General features: G+C 42.9%; 1 protein-coding gene across 2 annotated transcripts in view; it reads left to right on the forward strand.

The window, feature by feature from the left end:
• LOC139924569 (glycophorin-C) overlaps positions 1 to 10843 on the forward strand; it is a 28550-nt gene extending 17707 nt beyond the window's left edge. The window contains exons 3-5 of one of the 2 annotated variants that reach the window (XM_071915640.2): positions 5796 to 5828; positions 7061 to 7105; positions 7787 to 10843. In XM_071915640.2, the coding sequence (XP_071771741.1) occupies positions 5796 to 5828; positions 7061 to 7105; positions 7787 to 7983 (275 nt within the window). In that variant the 3' untranslated portion in view covers positions 7984 to 10843. The remainder of the gene's footprint in view (positions 1 to 5795; positions 5829 to 7060; positions 7106 to 7786) is intronic. The other variant, XM_071915648.2, reaches the window with a different exon arrangement.
• Positions 10844 to 12923: the final 2080 nt, after the last annotated feature.

Raw genomic sequence — 12923 nt, forward strand, 5'->3', positions numbered from 1 at the left:
CTGTTGAGGAGATTACAATATTGCCCTTCCTGATCATCAGTGTCTGAAATAGCAGAAGAGTGTAGCTCATTAAAATGGGTTGATTAGTTATGCCTGGCAGGCCATTTCCAGATTGCAAGAAAGTGTGAGAGAGACAGAGAGAGGGGGGGGGGGGGGAGAGAGAGAGAAGGAGAAAGAGGACTTTATTAAAATCTGAAGCCATTCAGCATCCCTCAGGCAATCATTTAGTTTCATTAACCTCTGCAGAGATGATGATCAACCTGCATCACTGCTGATGTAACGTCAACATCACTGCAGCTTTGGCAGCGAGCCCACTGTACCCTCATGCAACATGTATGGCAAAAGGGTTCTCCGAAGACTCGTTTGCTTACTGATTCTTAATGCTTCACTCCTGCCTATCCTTGAGCGCAACACTGCATAGATTGCAGAAATTACTAATATGGGGAATGCATGTAATGAATCCATTAGGGATCAGTATTTAGCTAATGAACTCGGCGCTGTCTGTATGACTCCCTGAGCTGGAGAAATACCTCCCTCAGCCACTCAGCCCTTTCCTCTGTCTCTCCTCCTCGTAAGGTGATTTTGAGGTCAGCGCGTGTGTGAGGAATATTTGCTTGAGGCAAGGATGCCCTGGTCTGCTCATAGGAAGCAGACATTTTTATTGATATGTGGTCCAATTTAATTGTCATAAACAATATTGCTGTATACTGACAAAATTCAGTTTTTAAAGGGGCCGTAAGTAACCCATGACTTCTATCGAGCGGTAGCCTGTAATTGACACAAATAACAAACTTGAGACGAGTAAGCAACCTAATTAGAGCAGAGATCCCACAGCAACGTCTAGTGAAAAGGTAATATATCACCATGCTCAAAACAAATCTGATTCCAGTCCCTGTAACTTTAACTAAGCATGATGGACTTGAATGTGCTCTTTGCTATAATTGACCTTCTCTAGTGTTCATACCAGTTAACGCTATCCAAGCACAAGGAACTGCTGGCTATCAGATTTGGTTTGTTGTCTCCTGTGCAAACGAACCAAACTAAAGGAGCAAATGCTGCAGAGTTCGAGTAAACTGCACCAACCATGCTGGTGCGAACTCGGCCTTATTGCACCTTTAAGCCTTATGCTGTGCTGACAGCCTGCCCTATCTTTTAATGTTACAGGGTCTCAGGAAACCAAGCTTAGCAGTTCTTTAAATAAAACAGTACAAAGCTGCACTGCACAGAGGTTCAGTTAAATGTGTTTTCTTCTTGGGTGGACCATGGAATGCCCCCTTATTGAATAGTCCATTTAAAAATGACTTTTATTAATGGCCTTACTCTTGCAGTGCCTTTATTGTGAGGCATCCATAAAAAATATGTTTTGGTCCCAATGTGAAATGACAAGGAAGATGAATGATGGAGTCAAAGTGATTTTTTTAGTACCTGCAGGGTGCAGAGAGACACATGCTTATGAATAATAAATCAAAGTTTTTTTTGTTTTTTTTTTAAGTCATAAAGTCAAATAGAGCAGAAGCAGAGATATTGAGGGAATGAAAAAAGGCAGATAAGAGGCACTCTATTAAAACACCCCACCAAGGATGAAACTGGGCAGCTGAAAATAGTTTACATTTACTCTCTTAATGCTCTCTACATTCACAGTAGCTTTATACTGTAAAGAAAGTTCATTGTTTATTATAGCAATAACACTCAAGAGGGCGTTCTTTACTATAATTATGGGTATAATGGTGATGCAGTATGTAACAGGTACAGATGAGTACCATCGGCAGTAGCCACAATAACATTATAGAATACCCTCAAGGGTATTATGGCTTTTATACAAGTTACCAACGCACATGTAAGTTACTGTCTAAAAAGTTCTCCAAAGTTATATGCATACATTGATTAAAAAACAAGAGAAAGCAAGAAAGATCAGCCACTCTGTACCATGCAAGAGTTAGCATAGTGACCAGTAAAGCAGGGTTAGCCATAGGGAGCTGAAGCGGAAACGTAGGCCAAAGCCCATGGTTGACTAGCGGATAAGTGGCTAACACGATTTTCCATTGACTGCAAAGTAGTCTGTCTCCTGCAACTAAAAAAAGCACTGAATGGTGTTAGATTCACCTCTTGGCACGCTACGTAGTATAAGCTTTTAGACGATTTGCACATTTCTGTTATTTTTGCGTGTAGAAACTTACAGAAAAGACTTTGTTTGCAACATTGGAGAACTACAACGTAGAATGTACCAACTGTTGCTAGCGGGGCTGATCCTCCTGAGTAGGGAGTAGGTTGTCATGGCTAGGTTTTCACTTCTTGAGATGCAATATGGGACTTTGCTAGTATGAGTTCAGGCTCCTGATAGTAACTACATTTTGTCATAGTAGGCTGTGACGCTGTAGCTTCGTAGCTAGCTACCGTAGCTTGATCCTTTTGCAGGAGATGGAACAACAACTAGTGTGGCTAGGCTAAAAGTAGTGTAGTTCGGTAACTTTGTCATTCATGTAAATAATAATTGAGTGAGATGTGTTGATGCTTACTACAACATATTTCAAAATCAAAGCCATATGCTTTTTAGATAGATTAGATTAGATTCTATAAAGTAACCTCCCTTACACTGAAATAGGGTAAAGTCAACCCTACGGTTGACGTAAATGACGTCGACATGGTCTCCCTATACTTTACTGGAATTATCACCACTGCTGGAACACATCTTTTACTAATTAGATCAGCCTCACACACTCAAGATGGCACTGTTGAGGCATCGTGTCAGAATTGGAATCTGACCAGACGCTTTCTGCCACATGGCATCTCATCAAGTGTTGCTACTGGGAAAACAGCAGTGCCACAGTGGGACCGGTAATATAAAACCTCCTTGGGTGGAACTCGAGGTGTAAAGCAAAGTCAATACTCAACAGCGGCATCTTGAGTCCATTGGCTAACTACTCTGATTGCTTGGCCTGTAAAATGGTTATTATTTAAGCACTTAGGTCATATAAACACAGATAGGACTTTTCAACAAACGGTATACAGTTCAGGATTAGCTCTCTATATACTGGCAACTGCAGTATTATCCAATTTGAACATAGTGAACCTCTCCAGCACACACCTGCCACAACTCCAGCAGTGTAGCAGTGTGCATTTCATTTTAAATGCCACTTGGTGTTTTCATTTTTTTCCCTCTTACTCAGGCAGCTGCATGAGTGACTGTTGGTGTGTTAAATAATAGAAGACAAGCATCCATGTCTGTGTAGGGAACCAAAAAGAAGAGCAGAGAAAGCGACAGAGAGATGGTGGGAGAGAGAAGAGAGAGAGAGAGAGAGACAGCCAGCGAGAGGGTGAGATGGAAAGAGAGAGCAAAGGGAGAAAGGGTGGACAGTGATGGTGGTGGTGGTTGGAGGGGATGAGTTAGCCAGGCATTTAGTGGATATTTTCACCCTCAGTTAGACATGCGAGACGGCACACAGATGAGCCGCATGTTGATGGAAATGGGAACTCTGGCACAGTCACCAGACGACGACAGGTGGGAAATGAAAGCGCTGCTCACCCCCCACAGATAAAGAGAAGTTTTAAAATTCACAAACCATCATTTGAATAGTGTGCTTGCGGAATACTGGGGATTTGAAAAACTGCTTTGAAGATAGTATTTATATTCCCATTTTCGTAAACCATTGCCAAGCAAAAGTTCTGCTCTGTGTCTGGCACTTGGAATTGCAAAAGTGGCCAATTCACTAAAGCTGTTTGCTCGTCCCCTCTCCATTGAGTACATTATGCCCTCAATCCCAAACCCCACTCGGCCATTTCCCATTAAATTGATTCAGCATGGGGCCAACAACTTTAGGACCCCACTAGCCTATACTATTAAAGAGAATAACAAACGTTTACACCAAGTATGGACTGATAGCAACCTGATGGCTATTGATGGCAGACATCATTGTGCTTTGACAGAATGGTCGGCCTGAAGCACCAGCTGCCAAGTTCAGGGGTATTTTTGTCATGGCTGCTAGCTGCCGCATTCAACTCTCCAGACTTATCACAACACCATTAAATGCACAACTCATGCCAGTCTGTCCTGAGAGGGCCCAGAAATTGACTGGCCAACTGCAGCACCGCAACACTGGAAAAACTCCCCGAGAACTCAAACTCTATCTGCACAAAGCGATAACATTCTTGTTTAGATTGTCCGCGTGGCGCGATAGGCCGGGAAGCAAGACGGCAGCCAATCTCGCATGTAATGTGTGTTATTTATTTTCTGTGGGATGCCTCCCCCCTCCCCCCTATTTTGGACCGTATTTAGTCACACAATCACAAGAGTTAAATTGCAGCCAGGCTTCTGCATATATTTATTTCCTGAGAATATCATATCAGCACAGTGTCAGCCACAGTGCTACAGGGTGGAATTAATTTGGCTTCCAGTTTCTACAGCCTTCCTACCGGGAGACACTTACCAGCCCTGCTTCAGAGCCGGCTTTGGGCGAGATTAACGCCACTTCTGGGAATGCGATGAAAGCGGTGTATCGCGCTCCCGGGGCAAGCTATTCTGCCGATGTCTCGGCAAAATGTGCGAAAGCCAAAGAGGGGGAGAGTCCGTGATGTCGCTCTTAATTCTCCGTGGCATGCGATAGCCCACTGTAACCCCTCCTAGGCCCTTTGCGCCGCCTGCCCGCCGGTCCCTCTGGGTTCACCGACGGGAAGAGGAATCTGCCCTTAGAAGTGGCTTATTCGTCCCCAGCAGAGCCAAAGCAGATGTCCCCTCTCCACGCTGTAGTGGCGAGCGGGATCGTGCTAACGAGGCTAATGAGGAGACACCTCCAGGCAAGACAGGCCCCCCGTGTTTGCTTGGCAAATTTATTTGGGATTTGTGCTCTCTGCCTGCTTCTGACGTTCACTCCTGCCCTGATTAGGAAAAGACCACAGAAATCTCCTCTCGCCTGGATTACAAAGACTTCCGGAACACTTCCTCTGTTATATTACCAGCTCAGAAGCAGCAGCTTAAACTATTGACCTGCATCATCTATGATTATCAATCTAGCCTGGAGCAAAGCTTCTTTTTATTTATTTTTTTCAGGGGTTACTGTGAGGTTTTTCACTGTCTGTTTGAAATTGCACATGCAGTCGTTGACCATTAGCAAAGCAATTATGTGTCTTACAAGGACAGATAATTGCATAATTGTCTGATATGAATACACAGGTGTTCTTTGGAGGGACAGGTTGAATCAAACTGATACTAGAAAACTTTGAATCCTTCACTTGCTGGAAAAAAAATGCATGCTAAACAGCAAATGTGATCCAAAAAGAAAACCAAGGCAGTCGAGCTCAAGCGGAGAAAAAAAAGATAAAAAGCCCTTATTACATGGGCTGCAAGACAATTAAAAATGACCAACGCATGTCAACCTAATGGTCTTCGCCAGGATCATCCAGATTAGTTTCCTAGTATCAATTCTGTGTCTTGTGTGGAGAAACATGAATTTATTAGGTGGCTTTGCATATTTGCGATTACACGATTATTCAGCATTATAAGCATTAAATTATTACTTACAGCGAGCAATTATCAAGGCAAGCTTTTTAAGTTATGATTTAAATGATGCTGCTGGGAATTTGGAGCGCTCTGATAAGATGTAACAGTACAAAACCACAGAACCATCAGAAAAGGCCTTTTCATCAAGCCTTTTTGGGGCCTCCTGAATCATCCCCACCCACCCACCCAGCCACTATACGCCTAGTTGCTTAGCTACAGTACAGTATGTTTTATCTTGAAGTACTATGATTTCTCTCTCTTTCCTCTGGGTGACTAATCCTTGTATCCTATATATCAACAGGTATCAGTGAAACAACCACAGCAGCCCCTGTCGGTAAGTTATTTTTGTTCCCCTGTTTTTCATTACCTCCAAGAGGGATTTTGTATTCTGCGTCGTGCGATGCATTCTAATGCTCATCTCAACTGCACACGCTCAGGAAATTGTGCTGAGGTATTTTCTCCCTGCTAAGGACATTTCAGTCATTTTTTCTTCCCCCCACCATCTGATAAATGGAGCGAATACGACACACTAAAAGGTATTATTTTGCCAGAGTATCTATTTAACGAAGATAAAATAGATCCATCCCCTCTCGCCTGTTGACGGTGTGATGAATCCTCGCCGGATGCGGCCACATCACTGTGAGAGGCGAAGGTCTGCGCACGTGCATCGAAAACAGCTAATCACGTTCGGAGCAGAAAGCGCTAATGAAGTTCCAGCGCTTCGCGAAACGGCGCGGAGTAAGCGTCCCTGAGTGAGCGCGGCGTCCCCCCGGATGCAGACAAGCGCTCATCAGCGGCGGCAAAGCGGTGCTTGTTTGCTCCGTCGAAGCACGGTTGAAATTAAACTCTTAATTTGGTCCGTGTTATTGAAAGACCCCCCACCCACGGCGATATTCCGCACCGCCGTCCCATCGCATCGCTCATTCACTCACTCCGGTTCCCGTAACCTGCACCCACAATCATTGAAGTTTCATTTTTTGCCCCCCCCTCCACTTCCATCTCTATCCCAAATGACCAAGTCCTGTAATTCTGCTTTAATTGCACGGAACATGTCCGCATCGTAAACAATGCAGCGCGATGAGAATTTAATGAGTGGGCGAACACCTAGATGTTTGCGGGTGATTAGGCATTAATGAGCCCGTCTTTTAATTGCACACATCGGGTTCCCCATTAACAACGCCTGCCTATACACGTTATGGGACGAAGCCCCCCGGTTTTAGATCTCGCAATGCATTTTACAAAAAGCGGAAAAAGGCGGCCGACCGTCCTTCAGAGAAAGTCAAGTCAAGGCGGGCAGATGTTGCCTGCGCAATAATTCATGATTACCTTTAATCACTTTCCGTAATGAGCATTTTGTCCCCCGGTGACGGAGACAAAGAAGCTCTCCCCGCACACCAGGGAGACGGCTGTCTGTAAAAAACAAACGCTGGTGAAAAATTCACATTTGTTAAAATAACAAAGTCAAAGTCTGGGGGAAATGAATCTAGATTTGTAGATTTATGGCAGGAATCTTTTCATGTGTTGTCCTTCTTCTGATAATTTTCTTTTTTTTTCCCCCCGCTGCAGCAGATTATGAGATGGACGACGGCTACTTTGATGCCATTCTAGGAGGTGACTTCAAATACATTCCTAGTCATGTCTGGGCCATTCGAAACATTCCCACTGGTTTTCTCTCTGCAAGCCTCATTTGTGTTTTGCTACAGAAAATGACTTGATGCTAGAGGCAGACATCAGCCTTGGTTCAATAAAAACTGAAGGCAGCATAGACGTCTCTTTCTTAGAGAGGACCAGCGCTGTCTGCTAAATGTATTGGAACAAAGCCTTTTAAAGCCATTCTGAAGTTAGCCAACCAACAGGCAAGACCGCTGATGCTTTTTTTTATGGTCCAGAACATTCTCTGTGTCTCCCAACAGTCCTTAAAAATGTATTTACACAAACACTTTGCGCTTCATCTGCCAGTGGAGAACATTTTCCTTCTACAATAAACCGATGAAGAATTTTGAGTTGAAAAATAGCTTTAAAAGTTGCGATTTGGAGCCAAAGCAGAATGCCTCAAATCATAGATTAGGAAAAAATAACAACTTCACCAAGTACAACATTCTCCATAATTTCATAGGAATGTAAGTACATTATATTGTAGTTGCTGTTGATATATGGAACATTCTATAGATGTGTATGTCACGCGTAATGGAGCATAGCTTCAATGTGAAATGCCTTCAGACTTTTGAATTGTAAAATGTCATCCTAGGCCCGGGCCCTCACGCTAACACCTTCATTTGTCTTCATTTGCAGCTGTCATCACTGCCGTTGTCCTGGTGCTTATCTGTCTGGCGGTCGTCGTGATCCGCTACATGTACAGGCACAAGGGGACCTACCACACCAACGAGGCCAAGGGCACGGAGTTTGCCGAAACAGCGGACGCGGCGCTCCGCAGCGACCCCGCCCTACGGGACGCCGTAGACGAGAGCAAGAAGGAGTACTTCATCTGAGAGCGTGTGAGCCGCCGCCGCTGTTTCCATTGGACACGAGTCTTCCAATTAATGTGTTTTTTTTAATGTGGATTTTTGAATTGGAGGATGAAAGCTGGAGGATGCTGTTGGTGAACAATAGAAAGAATGCCTCTCAGCAAATGAGCTTCTGCTCCTACTTTGCCTTTTCCCCATTTGAACTCAGTGTGACTGATCTGACATCAATTTGCCAGTGAAACATCAGAAGCATCTGCAGATGATAGGCACTTGGTGTCTGTTTCTCTCTGTGTTGTAGTTTAAGACTGGATGTGCCACACCATATATAGCATTACAAGCCAGCCAGATGAATGATCTAAAGCAAAAAAATACGGTATGGTATCAAGCTTTTGTGTCATGTAGTTATATTTGCCGTGACTACACTGCCTCCCGTGACAGCGAGGATCTGAGAAAGCAGGCCTAATAAGAAATCCATGGAAACAGCACTCTTGCAAAGAAATGTAAATCAGACAAAGGGAAACGATCCCCAACTCAAGCAGAATGTGAAAGAATGCAGAAACTTGCTTCCCAAACACCAGTTGGTGTCCCAGGTCGAATGAAACCAAATGTTTACAAGGAAGAAACACAATGACTTCGGAGGGATGCTGCGATGTCAAGTGTAAGCATGGATGTCTTCATGTGATCTTACCTCACACCGCTCGGTCCGCGCAGCGCTTTATTGCTTCAATGTATTGCATGAATGGTCTAATGGTGGGGTTCAGGATGAATGCACAACAGCCTTGGTAGCATGAGCCAGAGATGAGGAGAGAAGACACAAACAGAGAGGCCCGGAAAAGCACAAGCAAATAATCCACAGTCCCCGATGCGTTCAGGGTGCATTGGAGTATCAAGCGATTCCTCATGAGTAGTTCACTGCAAAGAATCTCCATCTTAATAAGTCATTTAGTCTATTATTCAGTCCTAAAATCCTAATTTTCTTGAGATAATTTCACTTTTTTCCAATGCAGCTTCACTCATTTCGGGGATTTTCTCGAATCAGTATCTTAGAATAAGGCAGATCACTGCACTACTATGAAGAAAATGACTCTTGATTCTAGAAAATTCTTGATACAAGTTGATTTGCATCAGAAACAAGTGAACTGATCTCACCCCAGTAGCAGATTTGAAGAAAATGAGGATTTTAGGACTCAATATTAGACTGAATGACTTGTTAAGATGGAGATTGTTTGCACTGGATTGGTTGCACGTGCTCCACTTCATGGTTAGTCACAAGCAAAAGCATAACACCACACATAGAATTTCCTGCGTCCTCAGTTTGCCTGAAGGAATGACTCACTTTAACTTCATCGCTAATCAATAAAAGACTTCAAACTGCAGCTCGGAGGAATTACAAGGTTCGTGTTCCTGATGTATGTGTGGAATGATGATTAGATTTGACCCGCCGCTTTGACCTTGCTGGGATTGGTCGCTCTTGGCGAAGATAATACGACGGAGCCCGAGGTGCATGTTTCTGAGGATGTTTGTTGTGTTGCGATTCGGGTCAAGGCTAGGAACTTATTAGCGGAATTAAGTCGTTTAACACTGTATCGCCGCGTTTGAAAATGCCTTTGTAGAGAAATAAGATTAAAGCACATCGAAAGTAAATACCAGTTAAGGGCTAGCGACCTTCACTGAGAAGAGAAACAGCAATAAGTTGGTATTATTTTGTTTCTTTCAGCAGGGCTAAACAAAATGGAAAAAGCTGAGTTTTTTTTTATTTTTATCTGTCATTAATTTTATTGCCGCTGAAAATAAGCCCCCTAGCTAAAAATCTCATTTTTATTTCTCCAGCCCCTGTTGTTCCTATCAATACCCACTGGTAAATATGAAGACTTGGGACGCTCCGTTATACTCCTTATATTCTGGGATTTAAAAAGAAAACATTCAAAATGCATGGGAGACATTTTCGCTCACATAGCGATGGGTCTAAGAAGAACAAATGCTCCAGTTGCTTTAATAACCGCTGCACAGGCAGGTGTGATTAACTCGCTGCAAATAACTGCAAAATATACACAGCGATATCATTATTTACCACACACACACACACACACACACACACACACACTTACTGCATGCCCAGTCCCATTATAGGCTAACTATCAAGCTAGACGCTCACACTTTCATCTCGAACCATTATTATGCAGCTCCATCTACTTGATAATTCTCTCTGTAATTCACTCTGAAAGCAAGTGCAGGCTTTTGTGTTAATGGAGAATACTCCTGGCAGTGCTCTCTTCGAATTATTGACCTCGGTCCCAAACTTTGTTTAGAACTTCGGAATCTTTTCTGTGCAAAGTACACCGTTTTTTTGTTGGTTTTTTTGTATGGTATAATGTAAATATAGAGTATACGGGAGTGGAAGGCTTTCAGAGACAGAGCTTTTCTTCCAGAAGCAGAAGGAGGCCGGTTAGTCTCAGCAGTAGCACACTTCTTCTTCTTCTTCTTCTTTTTCCTCCCGCATCAAGGGACAACCGGATTGAAATGGTAAGAATTCACTCTTTTTACGAATGTTTCCTGTGAATGTTTTCTGAGCTGGTGAAATATTCATGGATCTGCATTATTTTGATGCTCAAATGTTTTATTCATCCCCATGAGGTAAATCCAACTAAAAGCAAATAAAAGGCATTCCGAGTCAAACAAGCACTATTTCCAAGTTTTTGAAAATGACATATATAAATGTATTAATAAGTGAAAAGTGCCGCTCGGGTTCAGGAGGCTTTACCGCTCGTATCTGTCGAGCCGTGAAAGGCCTTCGGTATTCGGCGTGTGCAGAGCCACCGGTTGTCCGTCTTAGTGCTTTGAGTGTGTCTGTACTTCTGTTCATCAATAAATGGTATGAGCCCGACTCGGCAGAAACTCTCACTGGAAAAGTTTCAAGTATGTCTGTCTCTAAATTAGATTTCTCTGAAAGCAGTGAAGGTTTCTTGGCTGCTGCCATGTTAAGTGACAGCTTATGAATCTGTTTACTCCAGCCTGATTCAAAAGGAAATCTCTGTTCTTAAAAGGAAAGGGAACTTCTGAAAGCTGGGAATGAATCATTCTCTCTGGCATCACCAGTATAATGGAAATGATTTTCAACAAATCTTTCAGAGCAGCAATAACTTCAAGCAAATGTTTCATTGTATAGCCAGGGAAAATGTATGCAAATATTTTCACTGACTATACAATTAAACATTTGAATTATGCAATTAAGAATACATAATAATACTGAGAATGCATCTGTACCAATAGCCCAGTATCAAAAGATTCATAAGATGTAATGTCGCTCATTGCAGCAGCAGTAATAGCATACAGCAGAGAAAAAGAGAACACAGAGAATTTAAAATAAGCAATAAAAAAACAGTAGAAGCGATAAAAATAATAAAACAATAGAGCAATAAAATAGAATGTAAACAGACATATGTTCATGTCAACATGTTTATTAGACTGTATTGGTGGGGAAATGGGGAAAGTATGAATGAATGTATGGACTGAGAGTTTTTACTGCATTCACTTACAGTTACATAACTGAAATATGAATTACTAATTTTTTTTTAAACTATTTTACTATTTTCCACATTTTAGAATAATAATTAAGACATCAAAGCTATGAAATAACACAAATGGAATTATGCAGTGACCAAAAAAGTGTCAAAACTATCTTACCTCCCTTTGCCTTGATGGAAAGGCAAAGGCTTTGGAAAGAAATTCATACATAAGCATCAACTTCACTATTTATATTTGTCTAAGAAACACATTTCAAGCATTTAAGCAGAAGCTTTTAGATCAAAATGGCTTTAAGAGAATGAAAAACATAGTGCATTCAATCAGGTGTGTCCAAACTTTTGACGGGCAGTGTATATATATATACATATATATATAGATATATATATATCTATATATATATGGAAAAACTGAAGGAGCCGATATGTGAATCTACAGCAATATGCATGATGTGCAAATAGTGCATCATCACCTTAAAGCCCACAGAAGGCCTTATAAGCGAAATGAATGAAAACCGTGTTAAAAAATATGACAACCCTGCAGTGTAGATTGGCAGCGCTGCCTCCGCTGCTCCCACTGAAGGCTGTAAAGGCAAGTGCTAGAGTTTTAGGGAAGCTGATTTATATCATCAAGGCCGGCGACCGCCTCAGACCGCCATGTGAAGAGAGACACAATAAGGCCGGTTGGGAGCTCTCAGACAGAGAGTTACAGCCTCCAATTGATCTCTCCTCAGGAAGCGCAGTAGATAATTCACAATGGAAGACGGCGGCCACATCGAGACACTTCTGGCCAGAACGCTCCGATCGTATCCGGCCTCCTCACTCGGCTTGAGCTCCGAAACACCTCGGCCAGGGAAGACGAAGAAGAAGAAGAAGAAGCGGTGCGGCTGTATTTTTTTTATTTTTTTATTATGCGGGTGCCTGAGCTTCCTCTGCCAAGTCATTTCATTTCGATAAGAGGGCCCCAGCGCTGCCGGCCCCCATGGCGCTCATCTTTGTGTTGGGATTTGCACAGACTCTGCAGATTGCTGGACCCCTCCCCTCCCCTCCCCTCCTCCCTCCTCCTCCCCCCCCGTCTCAACTCTCCACTCTAGAGTGTGTGTACCGAATCTCCCCTCGGAGTTTGGGGGGAGGAGGAAAAAAAAAAAAAGCGCGGGTGACTTTTTCCAAAGACAAATTGCTTTCTTGAAAGTTTATTTTAGTATTCCCCGGAACTCTAAAGGCACGGTTGTAGAAAAAAAAAGAAAAAAAAAGAGCGAGATAAGGAGGGGAGGGAAGAAAATTCATTTAAATGTTCTCCTTGTGATAAAAGCTTAGCGCGGTTGTTTGATTCTGCGCTTTGCGAGGCTCGGCGGCGGCACGATGCGACGGGGATTGTCCTGTCAAAGTGGAGCGGCCACAGGGAGCGTTTCAGGTGTTTTTCAGAGAGAGCAGCAATTAAGC

This window comes from Centroberyx gerrardi, chromosome 10, assembly GCF_048128805.1.
Source record: "Centroberyx gerrardi isolate f3 chromosome 10, fCenGer3.hap1.cur.20231027, whole genome shotgun sequence".
NCBI classification, from domain to species: Eukaryota; Metazoa; Chordata; class Actinopteri; order Beryciformes; family Berycidae; genus Centroberyx; species Centroberyx gerrardi.